Source organism: Melospiza georgiana, chromosome 12 (assembly GCF_028018845.1).
Source record: "Melospiza georgiana isolate bMelGeo1 chromosome 12, bMelGeo1.pri, whole genome shotgun sequence".
NCBI classification, from domain to species: Eukaryota; Metazoa; Chordata; class Aves; order Passeriformes; family Passerellidae; genus Melospiza; species Melospiza georgiana.
Window position 1 is genome coordinate 18,098,517 of NC_080441.1, and position 21,781 is coordinate 18,120,297.

Here is a 21,781-nt window from a genome sequence, read left to right on the forward strand (position 1 = left end):
CTTAAGATAAACAGGAAAAAAATCATCTTTACACAACAGGATATTTTCAACAGGACACAGCAAGATCCTGTTTATCCTTTGAAACAAAACCCACCCAGGTTCCTTGCAGTATCTTGGCCTTTCAGACTCACAGAGATAATAATTCATCCGTTTCATTGTCTGCTGACCTTTATGAAGTGGGATAACACTTTATCTTTGGGTGACTCTTCCTTTCTCCACTGTGGGTTATGGAGGGTTATGGTCCCTTCCCCCAAAGCTGATCCCACAGAGCCTTTGCCAGGCTCAGATCTGCAAGCTTAGCAAAGCCAGCCCTGCAAGCCCCCCAGCACACTGAGGGTGTCCCTTCCTCTCTGCTGGGCTGAGCACTTCAGCAGGACTCAGCTACAACACCTCAGAATGCTCCACTGCAGGGCAGGAGGAATCCACAGATCTGGGAGCTGTGTCCCAGAATGTCCAGGGAACACACAGCATGACTGAAGCTCAGCACCTGTAAGATCTTATTGACCAAAGAAATTAATTTTGTAAGATCTGTGTGTGAGCCATGAACATGACAGGGCCCTGGCTGGCCACTGACATTGTTTTAAAGCAGGCACCCTCAGACCAGAAGTTTGTTCAGGTGCTGCTTTATCTTCCCAGCCTTGTCTCTAAAACCTCCATGATGTATTTTAACAGGAGAGGCTTTGGCCTGTTTCCTTTGCCTTTGCATCATGTAAGATTTAAATATGAAGAAGCAGTTACATAACAAATCATTTGGTGTGACAGGTGTAACCTCTTTATCTGTCTGTAGAATTCCCCAGAATCTTCCTCCAAACTGTGCCATAAAAATGGAGCTATTCCAAGATTCCTTCAGCCAGCAGTGTTTGCTGGGTCCATGGGTGGTATCACTTCTGATTTCCCCTGGCATGTGCTGGAACTCACAGCCAGCCCAGAAGTGTTTCAGATAATTCTGCACATTGAATTTTAGCTTCAATCCAGAACAGAGCTGAGCATCCTCCATGGAGATGGCAGAAATGCAGGCATCCCCAGAGCCTTTTAAATTCCCTGGATGGATGAACTGACACTAGAGAATCTGCTTTATTCATGAAAGTGATGAATTATGGGCATGTTAGCTGGGGAGGGGCACACCAGAGCAGGAGGAGCTGCCTCCACAGGGGAGGGAGGTGTAAAATGATGGAGAATCTGCCAAATATTGCTGAATATGTGCTGGCAGGGCAGAGCTGACATGAGGATCAGCTGGGAAGCACAGCATGGAAGGCAATGAAACCCCAGAGCTGTCCAGGGCAGTATGTTTTGATGGAGATGGGGATATGTCTGGATCAGGGACTTCTAGGGGATGTCAGGGATCTGCAAATGGGCATGGAACAGAAGATAAAACAGCAGGAGAGAAGATGATTGGAAGGAGGAAAATAGAGAGGGGAGACCAGACCTGAAGGAGGTCCAGAGAGGTGACAAATGGGTGTTTTTGTGATTTCAGAGAAATGGGAGTAGCAGAGCACCAGGTGAGGCAGCTGGCAGCAGAAGCCAAGTCCCGTGGCAGCAGTGATGGGCTGGTGGCATGGCAGGGGTTAATGGTGGCATGCAGAGCCTGAGGGCCATGGCAGCATGGGCTGAGCCTTTGGGATCACCCTGAGGAGCAGCCCCAAGCCCTATGGCTGATCCTCCCTAGGTGCAAGAACAGGCTCCAGGTTCCCTCCTTCCCCTCACCCAACAGCAAAGCTGCCCTTCATTTCAATAATTGCAAGCAAGATGTCTCTAATTCACTCCCCTGGCACTGTTTTTTTTCCCAGCCCCTTGAACTGTTCTACATCTGGCTGGGCTGGGATGGAAGGCTCAGCTCCAATTTCGGGCTATCTGGTGTAATTACACTCTGTAATCTGTTTCCCTCCTCACCCCACAGAGCTGGAAGCTGCTCTCTTCTCCCCTGAGGAATGCAAGCCTCAGTCAGCACGGAGCTGCTGTCATCCTCCCCTTCATCCATCCATCCCCCCAGGATGGCTGACCCCACATGGAAACCCATCCCTGCAGGGCACAGCCAGCTGGGCACTGTGCCCCTGGCTGCCCCCAGCTCCCTGAGGATGATCTCAGAGGGATTTTTGTACCTTTCAGCATTTTTACGGCAACTGTTTTGCAGGTTGAAGATTTATCAATGCCAAAAGCAGACGCCTCCACCACCTTCCCAAAAGCACCATGACCCAGAGTTTTACCTAGAGAAGCAAGAGTTGAGAGTGAGCCCAGCTGCACCAGGCAGGAGGGGACATGCAACCTCAGCTGTGCAGAGAACCAGGCACAGGGCACAGACACAGGCACAGCAGCCTCCATCACATCCTGCAGCATATGGATACACAAGGGGGTTATCCATATGGCCTGGATGCAATCCAGCACGGGAGACAGCAGAGGAGGGAATCACTGCACTCACTGAGGGCAGGGCTGACACCTGCACAGATTGAGGGGACAAACATCACCTGGGGCTGGCCTGGAGTCCAGGGAAGGCAGAGTTTGGGTTAATGTGGCACCCTGATCTATCATGGAGAGAGCCAGCAAGGCACTCAGGGAGCCACAGCCCCTGAACCCTTCAGTTGTTGACATTGATTTGAGGGAAAAGCTGCACTAAATGGGATTTAGGATTATTCTCTTTCTTCTTTTTGTTTATTTTCCCTTTCATTTGGATCTTCCTGCCTGTGTTACCTGGTGTGCTCTGAGGGCTCTGACCCAGGGTCTGGCTGTTTGGTTCTGCCACTTTCTGTGTCCCACCATCATCTCAGATTTTGGGATTTTTTTCTGTCCTCTCTTCCTTCCATGTTTTCCAGCTGCAGCACCAGGAGCACACAAATACATATATTTTCCCTGCACTCCTCAGTGCACACAAATGTTACAGTTTCACTGTACAAACACAGCCAGCTTTTTGCATTTCTCACTCCATCAGCCAGTGAACTGAGCTGTTCAGTGAAATGTGGCTCATTTTTCCATGAGAGCTTTTTACAGCTCAAAGCTGAGCTCTGATGGTTGATAAGGAAGTGATTATTTGATGAATTGATAGCTTTCTTCTAAAGAAAACTCACTTTCCTTTCTCCTCTATGGGAATGAAATCACACTTTTGGCAGGGACAGTACCTGGAGGTACTGTCAAGAGTTTGGCTTCCCTTTTCCAAGGAAAAGAAGTGGCAGCTATTTGGACAGAGGCTCCAAATCCCTCATTTCACCCTCCATCAGGCTGACCCTGCACTCTGTGATCCCAGATCCAAGGGTGGCACTGTGACAGGTTCCTGCTGGATTATCCAACAGCTCCAGTGCCCCTGGGATGGATCTGGGATCATCCTTTACAGCTCCAGTGCCCCTGGGATGGATCTGGGATCATCCTTAACAGCTCCAGTGCCCCTGGGATGGATCTGGGATCATCCTTCCACAGCTCCAGTGCCCCTGGGAAGGATCTGGGATCATCCTTAACAGCTCCAGTGTCCCTGGGATGGATCTGGGATCATCCTTAACAGCTCCAGTGCCCCTGGGATGGATCTGGGATCATCCTTAACAACTCCAGTGCCTTGGGAAGGATCTGGGATCATCCTTCCACAGCTCCAGTGTCCCTGGGAAGGATCTGGGATCACTTGGGACCATCCTTCCCCCTGTGTGCCCCCAGCACTCACCCAGGCGCAGCCTGTCCCTGGGGAACTCCCATTTGCTGCTGTCGTAGGGCAGGCGCTCACACTGCTCGTCCAGGGGCATCTCCTCGGGGTCCATGATAATTGACAGGTATCCTGTTTTAATGTCTGTGGCATCGGGCTAAAAACAGGGCGGGGAGAGATCATTCAGGGGATTAACTGCAGTTCCGAAGGGAGGGAGCTGTCTGGCAGCCCGGGGACTTCCCTGCCTTGCAGGCACTTTAATTCCGAGCCAGGAATGCATCACTGCAGCTTCCTGCTTCTGTTCCACAGCTGAGACACAAATGTTTGTGTGGGGCTGCCACTGTGGCTCTTGGGAGGAGGCGCTGATTGATGCTGGGAAACACAAAATCTACCTGGATCAGCCAAAGGAAATCACTGATTTTCCATGGGAACTGCAGGAGCTGCACTTCCTCCTGCATATTTTGGCATTGTCACTGTTTGTTCTGCAGTGCTGATTCTCCACAGTTGTCCACTTCATGGCTGCAATTTATTGCAATTTAAAATTGCTGGAAATTGCTATTTCTGATGCTGCTAAAGTGACAAATTGTGGTTGGGTGGGTTCTGTGCGCAGACTTGCACAGGAGTGAAATGTAAAAGGAAATTCACTGTTATCCACTGCTCTGCTAAGCTGAGGTCAAGGATGAAAACGTAAATTTAATCCCTGTGTTTCCAAGAAGAGGGGAAATTTTACTCAAATACTGGAGATCAGCACTGGGACTGCAGTTTGGTGAGATCAGAGCAGGGAGCTGTGCTTGCCTTTCTTTTTCCTGTTTGTTTCAGGAAAGCAGACCTCAATTCCTTGAAACTTTACTGCAAGTTTACTTTTTGAGTCACAAAAGGAAGGTGAAAAAAAAGCAAGGAGATCAAATCAGCTGTGTGGTTTGAGCTCATTTCTAGAGCAGACAGCCTGGGATCTTTCTTTAATATCTTTTATTAGAGTCAAGTGCTGAAATCAAGCCCTCATTTTAGAGGATTTAGGGTATTGTTTTGTTATTCTCACAAGCCAGTTTGACTCATAAAGAGGGAGGAGCCTGAATTTATGGTTCCACAGAAGTGGCTGGAAACCTCACAAGTGCAAGGGTTCTCTGGAGAAGTCAACACAAACCATGGAATGAATTTTACAGGGACATTTTACCCGGTGTTTCCACCATCTGCCCCAAAGGTTTGTCCCTAACTCTGCAGTTCCCATGAGCTAGGACAGGTGCCAGCCTTTGTGCAGGGTGGGAGCTCTCTCACCTTTCTCAGTTTGCGGATGAAGAGGGTCAGCAGCAGCCAGAAGAGCGTGGCAGCCAGCCCTGTGCACACCAGGATGATCACCTCAATGTTGGATTTCTCCTCAGAACCTGCAGGTGAATGCACAGCCAGCTCAGAAAAGTGTCCAGACTCCCTGAGGGAGCCCTGTGGGACTCTGCATGCCCCAGGCCAGGCTCACCCTGGATTTTGATGAAGGCTGATGTGCTGTCCTGGCCCAGCTCGTTGGAGGCCCGGCACTCGTAGAGCCCCTCGTCGTCCTTCTTCACTCTCTCAATCACCAGAGTGTTGTTTTCCATGGAAATTCCTGTTTCAAGGCATTCTGGTTAGTGCTGGCACAATAACCTACCTGCCAAAAATGCTTTTAGGAGACAGAGCTGAAGGTGAGCTCCCATCCATGCAGGCTCTGGTGTGAGGACACATTTTAATCCTGGCAACCTTTCTCTGACTTTTTTTTCCTTTTCAACACTTGGATAAATTATTTGGCATCATTTAAACAACAGCAAATGTGGCTGTTGATTTAGAGTGGGTAGAGCCTGGAAACTAATCCAGAAGTTAGCAGAGGGATGCAGGATTGGTGGCTGATAGCAGGAAGATACACTTGGAAAAATGGGAACTCAGTGGAATTCCTGAAGGCTGTGGGTAGGGATGGGACTTCTAACATGGGGAACCTGGAACTCAAGTTAGGACTTCTTGGAAAAATAATGGTGTGAAGCAATTCTGGATTCACAGGCATCCAGGTGCAGTGGGAATAGAAAGGTTGCCTAGATATGACCTATGAGAGACTTCTCTATGTTTAATTTTCCCAATTTCATTTTTCCTGGTTGGTGGTACTGCACTGAGAGTTCTCCTGTTTCACTGGGGGATGACTGGGGGAGAAATAGGGAAACAGGTCATGCTTGCAATCCAAAAGGGAAGGACATTTTGAATTTCTGGGTGTTCTGCCTGTGCATACCGTTGTTGTTAACAAGAGTGCTGCACACAACTTGCCATGCACTGTGCTGAAATATTTACCCTGAGGTGTTTTTTTCCAAATATTTTATTTATGTTTCCATTGGTTGGATGAGTTACATGCTTGTCCCTCTAGAATTATTTATAAAATTTCAGTAGCTATAAAGAGTTTCTCTCAGAACATTCTGATCTGAATTATGGATGATCCTAGATTTCCTACCTAGTCCAAGTTGCAAAATTAAAGTCACAGGACCAGCTGCTGACATGGGATTCTCCATGATTTATGGGAGGGCTCAGGCCATACTCAGCTCTGCACTGGGGCAGCCTCATCTCCAGTGCAGCTTTGAGCACCAGAATATAAAATAGCCTTGAAGAATTGGAGAGCATCCACAGGAGGCCATGAGGATGGGGAAGGCTCTGGAGGGGTCTCTTGAGGAGGGGCTGAGGGCCCTTGGATTGTTCAGCTGGAGGAGGCTGAGGGGAGACCTCAGTGCACTCTTCAACCCTTCTGAGGGACAGCTCCAATCTCTGCTCCCTGTGACAGGGACTGCACCCAGGGCATGGCCAGAGCTGTGCCAGGGCAGGGTTAGGCTGGAGGTCAGGAAAGGTTCTGTCCCCAGAGGGGGCTGGCACTGCCCAGGGAATGGGCACAGCCCCGAGGCTGCCAGAGCTACAGGAGGGTTTGGACAGCACTGCCAGGGATGCCCAGGGTGGGGTTGCTGGGGGTCTGGGCAGGGCCAGGATTGGACTGGATGATCCTGTGGGTCCCTTCCAGCTCAGCACACCCCATGACTCTATGGCACAGAGCGGGGAAGGCACCTGGGCTCAGGGGAGGGGCTGCAGGCTCAGGTGAGGCTCCCTGCCCATGGTGGCTCTGTCCCACAGAGCTGGGAGCACATTCCCATCACTGTGCTGAGGGAAATAAAGGACATTTCATATGCCATGGGATGCCCTGAACCCCTCTGCCAGGTGACTTTGCTGCAGTTTGTCCTGGCCAGGACAGCTGAGAGCTCAGCCTGTGTTGCCAGACCCTGGGGTGCACCTGGGGCTCAGTTTTGTGCCCAAACTCTGGTCCCACACAAGCAGCCTGAGCAGCACTCCTGATTTCCCAGTGCTATCCCAATGTGTGCTGGGCCTGAGCTTCCTCCCAGCTCTGAGTCCAAGCTGGAGAGCCCTGCAGCGCCCTGGCACCCTTGGATCTGTGTGAGTGTCCCTGAGTCGTGGGCTCAGTCATAGGTGCTGTGTCGTGGTGACCCTGCCAGCCCATTATCTCACAGCCCAAACAGCTCTGGGCAGCAGGACCTCACCTGATGCTGCTGAGATGGGGTAGCCATTTTTCCTCCAGGTGACCTGAGGCTCTGGGGTCCCACTGACCTTGCACTCCAGCAGGATCTTGCCACTGATGTTGACCTCCAGGTCCGTGAGGTTCTGGATCACGACCGGCGCCGCCTTCGCTGCAGCCACAGAGGGAAAGAGCCCCAGTCAGGTCTGGGGGCCCGTCCCTCACCTCCCTCCTTGCACAGCCTCTCTGGGCTGGATGTAGTGAAGGTTTGATTGATCAATTAATCAAAAATCCCCCCAAAGGGTCTGGGAGGAGTGGGTGACTTTATTTGGTTTATTTTCACACTGCCTAGGCTTAGGTTTGGCTGCAGCTCCAACTCCTCATCCTCTGAAGAAAACAAAGGACAGGGAGTGGGTGGTGCACATGCAGAGTGAAGGCAAAAAGGAGAAAAAGGGGAAAAGAGGAAACAGTTCTAAAGGTTTTTTATCCTCCATCAGGAGTGCAGTTTTCTCCTTACTACAAACCACGGTAACACCCACTTTATGTTCATTTATAAAAGGTGCAGGACAGCAATGAATAAAATCACAAACACAGCATAAAATATACCCCAAACCTGCAGTGAGGACAGAAGATGAGGGGCATTAGAACATATGAAATGTTTGAATAAGGGAAGGAAAGCTGTTTGGAGGGACATTTCCATGTGTGCTCTGCACAAGAGTTGTCTGACACGTGCCAGACAGATGACAGACCCCAGTCATCCTCACAGGAATGTGATCCTCATTCCAGCTCTGCATGGATGTATTCACAGTCTAGCTGTGTTTTTCCCATAGCTGTGCTGTGTAGGTGTGTGTGTAGGTGGAAATCTGACTGACTGAATAAAAATATCTGCCAGGGGAGAGGAAAGGGAAGTGCCTGAATGCAGAGAGCAGAGCAAGGCCAGTGCCTCAGAGCAGGTGATGCTCACAGGTGGCCCTGGTGCTGTGGGCACCAGCCAGACCATGGTCACTGCCCAATACCTGAGTGAGACTCCTTCCCTTCCTCTCTGCCTCAGGAAAAGGGAGATGTCTGTGTGTGAAATAAATCACCTGCCAGTCTGGAACCACAGCATCTGTGTGTGGAGGGAAGGGGCTGGGAGGCTGCACAGGGAATGTGCCATTCCCTCCAAGGCTGAGGGCAGCACTGGGCTGTGCTGAGGGACCCTGCAGTGCCTCCTGAGCCAGAGGAGCCAGTCTGAAAATCCCTGGCCAGTTCAGCACTCTGACTCCTGCTTCCTGACTTGCTGCTGCATGTCTCAGTTCTGCTCCAGTCCTGTGCTTTTGTTTTCTTCACCATTGGAAGGTAGTTAATAAATCTATCCATTCCCCATGCCAGCAGCCCTTTGTCTTCTGAGGAGGCTTAGAGATGATCACCCAACTTATTCACTCTGAAGCAGAAGAAACTTCACTAATTTCAGTGACTTCCTACGGGCAGAGGTGTCCTGCCCTTTGTATTCCCACAAGATCTCAGTGAAATGAAAGAGCTGGGGGCTTGGGTGTAAGTAAGAAAATAATTGTTATAACAAAGTGCATCCCTCTCACCCGAATAAATGGCACATGTCACTTGATTTTACACTTGCCCAGGGACATTTGGGATCTGCTGGGTGCAAATCTATTCTGGTATCTCATCCTGACAGCTGAGAGTGGTTACCAAAGTCATACAGACCTGGGGTGAGCATCCCAGTTTACAGTTGTGCTGTCAGTAAATGGTGGGTGATGCTTTTAGTCCTCAGCCAGCTCTAAATCTGCACCCAGCATGGAGCTGGGAAGAGAAATGCTGCTGAAATCACCTTGATGTGATCTCAAATATTTTATCCAAAGCCAGCAGTGGCTGGGTGAGTGTTCTCCATGCCAGGCTGTCAATCCACACAGAGTAAATGACAGAAGCAAAGCAGAGCAGGACACAGGGTGTGTGTTTGGACACACACCAGTGTCACTGTGCCCTGGCACATACCTCTGACCAGGAGCTGGCTGTGCTGCTCCAGCGTGTCCGTGCTGTTCTGCTCGTTCTGGGCTCGGCACTTGTAGAGGCCACTCTGCTCCCTCGTGACATTGGGAATCAGCAGGGTCAAGGAGATGGAATATTTGTCCATTTTCCTGACCACAGAGCGGCTGGGAGCTGCCTCTGAGGAGGGGTAGTACCAGGCCAGGTGGGTGTAGATGTACTTGGAGGCCCGGCAGGTCAGCTGGACATCATTGCCCACGATGGCTGTGACTTGGGAGGGTGTTTGCAACCCAGAGGGCACATCTAGGAGGAAGGGAAAACATGTTTGGAATGAAATCCCAGCTGAGATGATCTTTGGCTGCCTGGCTGTTACTTGGGGGTCAAATTCTTAGCAGCAATGGAAGAAGCAAGGTTTAATGAGGACAGAATTCACAGAATCACAGAACCACAGAACCACCAGGTTGGGAGAGACCTTCAAGATCATCGAGTTCAACCCAGCCCCAACACCTCACCCAACCCCTGGCACCCAGTGCCACATCCAGGCCTTGTTAAACACACCCAGGGATGGGGACTGCACCACCTCCCTGGGCAGCCAGTCCAGAACTTTATCACCTTTCTGTAAAAAACCTTTTCCTGATACCCACCCTGTATTTCCCTTGGTGCAGTCCTTGAAACTGTCAGTTCCTGGAGAAAGAGCCCAACCCCACCTGGCCACAGCCACCTTTCAGGAAGTTGCAGAGAGTGATAAGGTCATCCCTGAGTCTCCTTTTCTCCAGGATAAACAACCCCAGCTCCCTCAGTCATGGAAATGTGGAAACAGGCACTGGAGCTGGGAATTAGGGAAGTGAAAGTTCCTCTCACTGCCCAGTGCTAACCTGTGCTAGTCCAGCCCTCAGCATTCTAAGGAAATGAATTGAAAGCTTAGAAATAGAAGGGAGTTAATGGACTGGGAGAGTTTAATCAGGAGCTGCTTTTATCCAAGTAGATGAATGTGTTTGTGAGCTCTTCCCTCTCCACAATCAGGGCTGGAAAGTATTAATCGCAGAGGAATAAAGAAACCCATTCCCATCCCTCAGGAGCAACACCTTCTTCCCCACTGAACAGACTCCTCAGCTCTCTCTTATTCCAACTGTGCCCATATTTATTTCTATCACATGTGAATGCTGGATATTTACGTGATCACTGATGGATTAACTGATCTAATGATGTCTAAATCCTTGAGGCCTTATATTTAGCAGAGAAGTACTCTGAGTCATGACTCTGACCATGAAAGAGTGAGCTGTTTCTTGATATATTTTTAGTAACTTTTCACTCCAGAAAAAAAAATAAATTAAAAAATAAATTAAAAAATCAATTTTCCTGAAGTGGCAAACTGAATCCATTTGAAAACAAGAAAAACTGAGTGGAAGGCCAGAGCTTGCCCTGCAGTAGCTGCCAGAGACCTGCAAGTAAATTGGGGCTGGAAGACACTTCATTGGCTTGGCATTTTGTTAATTTTAGGGCTCTATCCCCCTGAATGAAAGCTCATGGATTCCCAGAGTGATCTGGGATTATTCTGCTGTCTGTTAGGTCAGGATTTTCAAGCAACTGAGAGTTGTGAGGAATCTCTTATCAGTGTTAGCAGGGATGGGATCCTTGGCAGGCTCACTCTGGGCCCCCTTCTGAACAGGACCAGGTTTGCCCTAAATCTGAGAGATGATTCAGTGCCAAGCTGTTGGTGAGATGCTTCCTCAAGCCAGGATGAGCTGGTGGGACTCAGAGAGGGCCAGGAGTTAAAGCAGAACAAGTGTGCACTGCATTTGCCATCTGCAAATTCCACCTGGAACCTGCCCAGGAGCTCCCAGTGCAAAAGTTCTGCAGAAGCTGCAGCTGAGCAGAAACAGTGAGGCTGCTGAAATAACCAATCTGCCTTACAATAAAGCACACATTCTATAAAATACAGAGCCCTGGAGGAGCTTTCAGATATGATTAAAAAGTCTCTCTTCTTCCCAAGTCATCTGGAGTAGAACCCATGAGCTTTTGCTTCATGGTTTTTAAAGACTGGCACCAGAAATATTTCACAAAAGATCCAAAAGAGAAGAGACCCCCTCAAGCCACAGCTGTGGAAATTGTTCTTTTTCTCTCATTTCCTTGTGCTGGAGGTGCAGTTTGCTCTCTGCAGGGTGTTGTTAGGCTCAGTTGCTCTCTCTTGGTGCCAGCTGTGTGCTCAGGCTGCCTCGTGTGACACTGCTCACTCCTGATGTCCTGTGCTTCCAACATGTCCAAATCCTGCTTATCCACATGGGGGAATGTCTGAGGCCACCCAGACCTCCCCAAAAGGGCAAACTGAGAGCCAGTGGGACACTTGGCTGTGGCAGGAGCAGCATTTCACATCTCCTGAATCCCTCCAGCCAAATCATGGAACAAGTGCAGCATCCCTTGGGATAAGCCTGCCTGGGGCATGGCACAGCTTGGGCTGCAAATTCCCACTGAATGAGATTCCCAAGCCCTGAGTTTTGAAGGATGCTCCATAGTTTTGCTTTGCTGCTGGACTTGAAAGTTGCCAGGGTTTGTTTTTCTTTTTTTTTCTACCAACTTAACATTCTGGGAGCAGAGGCCCGGCTTGTTTTTCTTATCATTCCTTCTCCTGACATTTTTTATTTAGCATTTTGAATATTTTTAGCTGGAACCTGTGCTATTCTCTCCCATCTTGTTTGCCTTTCAAGCAGCTCTTTCAGCTCCAATAGAATATTCATTAATTTTCATTGCAGTGGAAGGAAAAAGAGAGGAAAAAAGAAGTTGCTCTGCTCTATCTTTTCATGCTCTCCTCTCTCTTTTCTCCTCCTACCTGGATTATCAGGGGAGTGAGTGCAGCTTGGAGAGCACATTTCAAGTCAGTTCATCTCTCAGACAGCTTTGCTTACATAATCCTGAACCTGAGCTGTGATTAACTTCCTTTCTCTGAACAGATACTGTGTTTTAGAAGGCTCCTAATAAGTTGGCTGAAAGAATGCACCACAGGGCCTTTTCCCTTTTATCAGCAGTCACCAAACATTTGTCTCTGGTGTTGGGTTACAGCATAGTAGCTGCGAATTTCCCTCTCCACCGTGTGGGATTCCGTGGCAAAAGAGGGAAAGGAGCCATTGGGGGGAGGTAAAAAGGCAGCATAAATCAAAGGCAAGGCTGGCTCCATTTGTATTTACAAGGAATTAATTGTTTTTAATTTCCTGTGCTTTGCACAATAATCTGTGTAATTCAAAACTTCTGCTCTTTCCCAAATTCCAGCCTGGGCCTGGCAGGGGGGTCCCACCAGGAACAGGGATGGAGGGAAGGGGAGCCCCTCTATCTGGAGCAGTGGTGCTTGTCAGAAATCCTGTCAACACCTGGGAATGAGCAGTTTGGAGTGGCACAAGCTCCTACAACAGCCCAGCTCATCCATTGTTCTGCTATCTGAGAGCAGATTTTTATCTCCTGCTGGAAATGCAATATTTTCTTTCGGGCAGGAATCTTTAACTCCATTTTTCTCAGTTGTTTTGGCAATCAGATAAACCCTTGAAAAAAGGACTATGGTTATTATTTGTTATTCTTATCATAATTCATTTATATTCCCAGAACATTCTGAGTTTTCAGATGGGTGGGATCCCACTTTGCTGAATGCAGTGCAGTCAGACAAAGGCTGGAATTTGATTTACTCTGGACCTGCAGCTCTGTGGAGCTGCCCTTTCCAAGGTGCAGAGCAGAGATTAGACATTAAATGACATTAAATGACATTAAATGACACTTGTCCATGGCAGAGAATCCCTGCAGGAGACACCAGGGCAGCTTTTCCCTGCACTGGGGAGTTTGCAGCCTGCTGGGAATGTCCTTCGGAGCTGGACAATGACATCCCTGAGTATCTGGTGGCTCACCCAAGGCTTAAATGGGAACTCTGGAATCAGAGCAGGAGGGGGAAAGGCAGACAGGGGGCAGATCTTGATTGGATTGACACAAAAAAAAAATCCTGGAGTAGGAGTTGGGCCAGGACACGATGGGTAAATGCCTTCAGGAGAGACTGCAGAGGGCTGCAGAGGGACAGTGACAGCCAGGCCATCTGCAGCAGGGGCTGCCACTGCATCATGAGATTTCTCATCACTCTGGACCCCTTATAAGGTTTGGATTCTGAGTGATCTCCAAACCCTGCTGACCCCTCGTGAAATGAACTCTGCTGGCAGAGAAATGATTTAAAAATAGAGCCCAGTGCTAATTCTGGTGTCCGTGGGAGTTTTTGTGGGGGTTCTGCAGTGGAAGAACAAAATGGTTGCTGACAACTATTCCACAGGGATAAATTAATTTTTCTGAAATGAAGGTGGTGGTGGTGGAAACATCAGACTGAAGTGAGCACATCCCCAGAGAGCAGCCTGGACAACACCTGAGGAAGTGTCCCTGGAACACTCTGCCTTGTCCTGGGAAAACATCTCAGCCCTGCCCCAGTGGAACAGGGATTTGAGGGAGTTCAGCCTCTGTGCCATCCTCAGATTTCTCACCAGGGAGAAGTGAGTTAAGCCCAGTTCAGCCAGAAGGTCTGAAAGCAGCTCATTTGTTGATAGGAGACAATGGGAGAGCAGGTCTTTAAAACCAGCAAATTGCTGAATGAATGGAGGGGTGCCACACTTGGAGCTGCTTTGCAGAGAGCTGTGAAATGCTACAAACATTTCTGAGATGCCCCAAAGTCCCACATGCTGCTCCTGTGCTCTCAAGCTCTACCCCAGCCTTCAGCTCAGCCCTGAGCTTTGACCTGCACAGAATGAACCTCCTCAAACCCATAAAGTGACCAGCTCAGAGTCTTGTGCTGTGGGGCCTCCTCTGCCTGGAACCTCTCAGCCCTTCCCTGGATGTCGCTCAACACTGAGACAGGAGAAAACTCCTGGGCAGAGTCACCTGGAGCTGCTCCAGCTGTTCCAGGTGTGAGGGTGACCTGCAGAGCTGTGCCCACAGCCTGGCCCTGCTGGAGCTCTCAGAGAGGAAAGCCCACAGCAGGCACTGCTGCAGCATGACCTAGTTTAGCATCAGGACAGCCACATTTAGAAAGTTTTCATTCCTTTCTAATCCATAAACACCACTATTTTTAAACACAGCACTTCCAAAAGCCAGTCATGCTTGGTCAGCATCTGCCTCTTCCCCAGAGTGGTGCAGACTCCCAGTTTCCCTTCCCAGGCTGGAACACATCTGCCTGGCCAAGGCCTGTTCACCTCCTGCTCTGCTTGGGTGAATGGAGACATCCCCACCAGAACCACTGTCAGTAATTTCACCCAGTGATTCATTTCCTTCATCATTCAAACTGCATGATTAAACCACTTGTGTCCCAAAACATCGCTAGATGGATCTTCAAATAAAAAATTTGAAATATTACCTCACCGTGGGTGGAATAAAACCCCCTACATAACTTTATAATTAAAATAAACTAGAGTTGTGCAAGGTGCATGGATGATCTAACCCTTTGGATCTGACCTTATGCTCCTGGCTTATTTCTTTGGGTTTAGTCACCAGTGTGCAGTTCTGTGTTCAGTTGGATAACCCACCCAGAAACAGCAGCTGGCAGAATTCCCAGCAGGACACAACACTTGGAAGGGGTGAGGTGGAAAATTAATGGCTGGTCTTCAGCCTGCCTTGGACATCATGGAGACCTCTTATACCTGAGCTGTGTCTCCCAAAAATGCACCTTGAAGGGCATTTCCCTGAGTAAATGAGAGTTACAATATTGGGAAATATCTTTTGGAGGCTGAAAGCCTCTCCTGTCTCCTGTCACCTCTAATGGAGGTGAAATCTTTGCCCTCCATGGCTCCTGCTTCATTATTGTTGGATGGCATTTTTCTGTTGGCACACTGTGTAACACCAATGGGAACAGTGTTTGGTGAGCCCTTTTTTGGCTGGAGGGATTTGGAAGGTGCTGGATTCCTTTGGAGCAATGGAGTCAAGCCAGGAGGGAGGAGAGGCACAGGAGTGCAGATCCCTGCCACGAGCGAGCTCTGCCCTCCCATCTTGCTCATGGGCAAGGAACCAAGCAGTGAAAATCACACATTTACTTTCCAGGACACTTCTGCACTCTTTGTTCTAAAAATCGATATTTTGATGCAAATCCTGGCAGCCAGCATCCACTCATCCAGAAAGTGAGCACAGAAACGTTTCAGTTTGTTCTGGGTGAGCTCTTGAACGAGGCTGTCCCTGGACTCTCCTCTCTTTTTGAACTGCCATCTCTCCTGAAAGCATGATGTAGATGTTGATCTCACTGCTAAAGAATCCCTGTGCTGAAAGGTTAAGTGGATATTTGTTTGGATTTGTGTTCTTTGGAGAACCTTCTCCCTGCACCAAGGGCACTGCAAAGGGCCAGGCAGGGCTCCAATGTCACAGTGCCACCAGCCTGGACCAGGCTGCATCCTGGCCTTGCTCACCTTTGTGTGCCTGCTGATTTCCTTGGGGAACAACCCTTCTCCTGGCTCAGGGACAGGCTCCAGGCCTCTGAACACCACAAAGGCTTCAGCTTTGCCAGAGGTTTCCCAAGGACAGCTCTCAAATGTCACCAGTGCTGCTTTAAGGCATAGAGAGGGACTTGGGGCTGCAGCTGCAAAGGGCAAAGAGCCATCGGGGCTGGACATGTCCAACCTGCCTTGGGTGGGGTGAGCAGCCTGGGACTACTCCAAGAAAACAACACACAGGGATGGCCAGGAGCCTGAAGCAGCACTCAGCAGGCTCCCAGGGAGCTGAGAGCAGCAGCAGTGCCCGTGGGGAGGTGCTGGTGCTCACCTGACACGTAGAAGGCGATGCTCCGCTCCTCCTCGCCCACCTTGTTGGCAGCCACGCAGTAATAGATCCCTGAGGCACTGCTGTCCTCCATGCTGAGGGTGCTCACAACCTGCCCACAGAGAGAACACAAGGAATGGCTCTGAGGGTGGGTGAGGGGAGAAAAGCTGTTAGGAAGGTTGTTTCTAGTTAATAATGGGTGAAAGTCCCACACAAGTGCTGCTACTTGGTTTTTGTCTCTCAGCATCTCAGCCCAGCTAATTCTCTTCCCTTCTCATTCCTAAAACTTTACCATTCCTTTTTTCCCCTGTCTTACCCATGAAAAACAGGGACCTGCCAAGGTCTTTGTGTGACAACTTCAAGCAAAAAGCTGAAGGGAAGGACCTGGAGGATCCATTCAAACAGTCCCACAGCCATCTCTTCCCTTTGCTGCTTTTCAGCTCTGGGTTGTGTGGGGAATATCCACATATCCATAGGTAATTCCTATGGATGTGGTACAAAGAGCATTGCAGCATTTTGTTTTTCCCTCAGAAAAGGGAGGGAATGATGTGGCCCCTTTGTGCTGGGAGCCCCATGAGTCCAAATCCTTCCTTGGAGCTGCACAGGACTGGTTCAGTGAGGAGGGAGCTCTGGAGAAGCTGCCAGTGCTGGAAGACTTGGTAAGTACAGAAAGGGAGGATCATGGGGAAGGAAGGAACACTTGTCCTGAGCTTCACCACACCAGAAAAGGAGGGCGTTCTTTCACTCCTGGGGTGAGCTCAAACATGTCCTTAAGAACTTGTGCTCCTTAAACCTCCCAAGGCCCAGCCATGTACCCTGTCCCTGTCACAGTGCAGCCCCTCAGGCTCACACAGGAACACCCACAGACCAAGCCTTTAATTATTCCTTGTATTCCTTTGGAGTGGGAGCAGGAAAACAGGCCCTGAGCCACCAGGACAGAGATGTTCCTGCAGGATTCCTCTGCTTCCCCTGCAGCCATTCACCTGAGGAGCTCTGAGCCCTCACATTTGGAACAAATATCACTTTCTTTGCCATCCTCTCTAAGGCCTTTGAGTATCAAAACTTATAACACTCTCTGGCCCTTTGTCCTTATCTCCAGAGAGCTCTTTGAAGTGCACAGAAGCATCTCTGGACTTTCTTTTTAATATCCTAAACTAAACTCACACAAGACATTCCTTTACCCCTCCTAAAGCTGCCCTATGAGAGCGTCTAGAGCTGTGTGGGATGAATTTTCTGAGTTATTTAAGATTTGCTGAGATCTGGCACTTCAAATCCTGCAGGGAAATGAGTTCCAAAGGTTTTGATCCCATGTGCATTTGCCATTCTGATGGTGAGCATTTGCAGCAGAATAAGGGCTGAGTGGAAAAGTGTTCACTTTTCATGGTAAGAATGGGGAACCCCCAAATTTAGGGGTGAAAAAGGAGAGCAGCAAACCAAACTCCCTCTGGTGTCCAGCACAGAAAGAGCTGTGCAGTCCTGAGCGATTTATGATGTGGAAAGAGCTCTGCCTTGGCTATAAAACCAGCCTGGCCATGAGAGCAGCCTGCTCCTCCTGCTGCTGCTGGTCTGGAGCAGTGGCCCAGAGCCATGGGCTGGGAAGGAACTCATGTCCAGAGCCCTGAGCAGCACTCTGGAATTCCTGCTGAACCAGGACCAACATCTCCCTCCTCATGGCTGCTGGAGCTGAGCATTTCATGTTTGGGAAGAGCAAAAGCCAATATAAATGTACATGCTGAGGACAGGAGGGGATACATTTGGACAGCTTTTAACAGCAATTAGTCTTCCTAAGTGACAGCTCTAGCTGGGAAGTGCAGGATAACACTGCAGAGCCAGGCAAAATCATAAAATATCCATTTTGGGACATGTCCAAATTGTTAGGGGTGACACTGTGGCTCTTCTAAACACTGATGCAATGCCTCAAGCTGCTTGGTGGCCCAGAGGTAAATGCTCATGAGCACACACACAGACAGATGCTGATATCTCCAGCTCCATAACTCAGGAAAAGTCTGGCAGGGCAGTGGGAAAATAGAAAAAGAAAAAAAAAAAGAGCAAATAGCTATCCTGAGACCTCATTGGAGCTAATCTCAGTTGTGTCTAGATATGAAGGTGAAAAAGATGGTGAATGACAGTGGGAAACAATCTGGGGACAAATTCTCGGGAGAACAAAAGTACTGAGGAATAAAGGGAAAAAACCAAACCAAACCACTGAGGAATAGAGAGAAAGTAATTGTCTTGTTTGGATGCTCTGGTCATTGTTGTGGACTTGGATTCCAAACCCTTACACACCTGGCACCAGAGATCAGGCACTTCCCTGCCTGGGCCCACAGCTGGCACCTCCCAGAGCCCTCCAGACTGTGACTTCTAAACACACAGCAGAGACCCACATGTGATCCCAGAGCTGGCAATTCAGGATTTTGAGTGATTTTCCTGTAAGATGAATCCCTTGCAATCATTCTGTATCAACCTTTCACTCCAGCTGTGTGCTCCTGGGTAAATCCCTGAGCCTGGGAGCCCAGTTATCTTTCCAACATCTGAAATAAAGTTCTCATTGGTCAAACTAACCTAATCCTGGTTGGTTTGGTAGCTGAAATTTGAAATCTGTGTGTGTTCGGTCACAGTGGCAGGTTGGGATAAGGATTTTGTTATTCTAAATGCCATCCCTAATGAAAAAATGGTTTTAACTTGAGCACCCAAACTCAGGGATCTTTTCCCTTTATTAGCAGTGCAAACTGTTGGGGCACAATCCCAGAATCTGGGGACCTTTAGCAGACAGTGGAAAAATTCTGAGGGGATAATCCCTGTGTGTGCTCAGTCTCTGCACCTGGAGAAGTATTTTCCACTCCTGGAATCATAGCCAGGGTAGAAAAGCTGGAGACATGTTGGAGTGAGTCCAGAGGAGACCACGGAGCTGCTGCAGGGCTGGAGCCAGGCTGGGAGAGCTGGGGGTGCTCACCTGGACAGGAGCAGCTCCAGGGAGAGCTCAGAGCCCTGCCAGGGCCTGAAGGGGCTCCAGGAGAGCTGGGGAGGGACTGGGGACAAGGATGGAGGGACAGGACACAGGGAATGGCTCCCACTGCCAGAGGGCAGGGCTGGATGGGATATTGGGAATTGGGAATTGTTCCCTGGCAGGGTGGGCAGGCCCTGGCACAGGTGCCCACTCTGGATCCCTGGCAGTGCCCAAGGCCAGGCTGGACACTGGGACACCCTAGGACAGTGGGAGGTGTCCCTGCCATGGCAGGGTGGCACTGGAGGGTCTCTGAGTCCCTCACACCCCAAACCCCTCTGGGATTGGTTCCATGATCAAGGCAGGGCTCACCCCAGAGCACAGCACTCTCTGCTGAGCTGGATAATGATTGATGTGAAAGCTGCAACTGCCTTAAAATTTTGTGTCTCTGCACTGAAAATGCCATCAATGCACTATTTACAGCCTGGAAATGTGCATGTTCCAGCTTCCCTGGCCCTGTGAGCAGCAGTGCCAAGGGGCTGTCCCACCCTCAGCTCCTGTGCAGGCAGTGCTGGCACGAGGTTAATTAATAACAAATTATTGGCATGTCGTGTCTAGACATCTTCCTAGATGGGATCTGGGAGTTCACTGCAAACCAAACACATCCCTGCATTGCCTGGGCTGGATTTGGAATTAAGGACTCCATTTCCTATGACTTAACCCAAAGGCCACCCAATACTGCGAGCCCAAGGAAGGGATTATTAGCTAATAAATAATTACTAGGAAAGAATAAACAAAGTTTAAAGCTCAATAAGCAAAGGGATAAAATGAATGATTTCTGAAGAACAGCTCTGACAAGTAAATAGAGCTTGCTGCTGGGAAAACTCCTGATGGAGTAGTTCAATAAAGTCCATATGTAATGTTCTCAAACTGATAAAAATAAGTTATTTTAGAAGCAGCCAAATAACATTCCCCAGCCATGCACTGTGAGTGTTTTAAGACATCTTGTAGTAAGGACAGAGCAACGAGACCTTTCTTAAGCTGGAGCCAGCATGAATTAATATCTCTTGTTATTGCTTGCTTTCTCTTTCCTTTGTCTGCCCCTCCCCACCCCAGAGCTGCAGTTAACAATCCTTCTTCTTTCACTTCGTTAGCTCCCCGTGGGCAGGATGAGGAGAGCAAAACGTGGGTGGAAAACTTCTCAGCTGTCTGACTGTGGCAGGGCTGGACTGGAGGTGGCTGCAGGGAGATGGAATTACAGAACTTGAGCAGGGAGCCTGCACAGAAAGCACTCAGCTCACTGCTAATCCATCCACTGGAGTGGCACACACAGCACTTGTTTGCACAGCCTGACAGTGCTGAGCCAGGGCTGGAGTTCATTCACTCAAAACATGCTAAAGGATGGGCTGAGCATGAGTGAGGAGAGAGGCTGGGGCTGCCTGAGAACTGCCAGCCTTGCTCCCATCTCTGGCAGGGGGTGGGAAAGGGGAAAGGGGAGCAGACAGTGCCTTCCTCAGGGTGAGCAGAGCTGGGAGGTCAGGGAAGCTGCTGGGGCTGGGCTGGGGACTGGGGTTACCTGTGGCCTGGAGGGACTGATCACCCTGAGCCCCTGGAGCAGGTGGGTAAATCCTGCCTGGTCCTGAGCAATCACCACCCCCTGCTCCTTCCTCCAGTGACTGCAGAGTTTTTGTTCTTTTTGTTCCTTCAGGAGGTCAAAACTTGGCATTTTTGGGTTGGTTTTCCTGAGTGGTTGTGAATTTAGGAGGTCAGGGAAGACAAAGGGCAGTTCTGGTGTCCCTGCTGCTGGCCCGGCTCTCACCAGACCCAGCAGGGACAGCTCCTGTGCCTGGGCAGTGCCTGACACACCTGGGCTGACCCCAGGGAGTGGCTGCAGTGTCCCAACCCTGTCCCTGTGCTGTCCCCTTCCTGGCACAGCCTGGGGTGACAGGGCTGCAGGAGCTCCTGGAAGTGACAGATTTGAACAGCCTGCCTGAGCTGCTCACACACTTCTCACCACACACATCCCACTGCTCTAATGGAGACTTTTTGTTCCTTCAGGAGGTCTAAACTTGGCATTTTTGGGTCAGTTTTCTTGAGTGGTTGTGAATTTCACCAGCAGAAACACCCACGTGGCCTGGCCACTCTCATATAGACATGAAAGGGAGAAAAGAGATGAAAAGAACCCCCCAGAGAGAGCTGAATTATGCATGAGTCTTGCTATTCCCTTCTGCTGGTCCCAAGCTCAGGCCAGTTTGTTATTTTGCTAACAGGAAAGAAAATAAAATTGCAACCTAGCTCCTTGTGACTTGAAAAGTCAGGCAATTCCTGCAGTCACGGGTGTTACACCTGGTGTGAAAAAGCAGATTCAGAGGAGCCCTGCAGTGCTTTAACTCCCAAAGTGAGGAGTTCAGGGTGGACCCCAAACCCCAGGGAAAATGAAACTATCACAGTGCAACTGCCTCAGCTGTATGAGCATTTCATTGGTCACTGCTAGACCAAAACTTCACTGAAGTGCATCAATACCTGAACCATAACCTCGTGCTTCTCCTCAGGAGTGAGACTCAGGCTTAGGAAGGCAGGGGGAGCTGAAATTCACTTCTCTGTCTGTGGAATACTCATGGAATAATCATGATGAGGATGATGACAGGAGAGCTCAATTTTACATGGCACTTCTGTCAGGAGATGTCTGAAGAGCTTCATGTGATCAAAGAGCACCAGGGGCTTGCTGGAAAAACCAATGCTTGCTGCCCTGCCAGCTTGCTTTGGGCAAATTTCTGGATCTGGTAACTCCAGGGGAGTGATTCCATATTTTCAGCAGCTCTAAACAGTTAATTCAAGTTTCCACATGTGGCTGGACCAGCTGTTATTGCCTCAGCTCCCAAGGATGAACTCTTGGGTGCTGACAAATCCTAGAGCCCAGATGAATTCCACCTTCTGGAACTCCAGTGCTCATGGGACA

At 49.5% G+C, this 21,781-nt stretch overlaps 1 protein-coding gene across 2 annotated transcripts in view; it reads right to left on the reverse strand.

Annotated features, from left to right (window-relative positions):
* Positions 1-21,781, reverse strand: part of LOC131088533 (vascular endothelial growth factor receptor kdr-like) — a 131,427-nt gene that overhangs the window by 31,012 nt on the left and 78,634 nt on the right. For both annotated transcript variants that reach the window (XM_058032664.1, XM_058032663.1), the window contains exons 12-18: positions 15,882-15,990; positions 9,132-9,425; positions 7,168-7,314; positions 5,091-5,216; positions 4,895-5,001; positions 3,641-3,776; positions 2,100-2,204 (exon numbers count right to left, since the gene is read on the reverse strand). In XM_058032664.1, the coding sequence (XP_057888647.1) occupies positions 2,100-2,204; positions 3,641-3,776; positions 4,895-5,001; positions 5,091-5,216; positions 7,168-7,314; positions 9,132-9,425; positions 15,882-15,990 (1,024 nt within the window). The remainder of the gene's footprint in view (positions 1-2,099; positions 2,205-3,640; positions 3,777-4,894; positions 5,002-5,090; positions 5,217-7,167; positions 7,315-9,131; positions 9,426-15,881; positions 15,991-21,781) is intronic.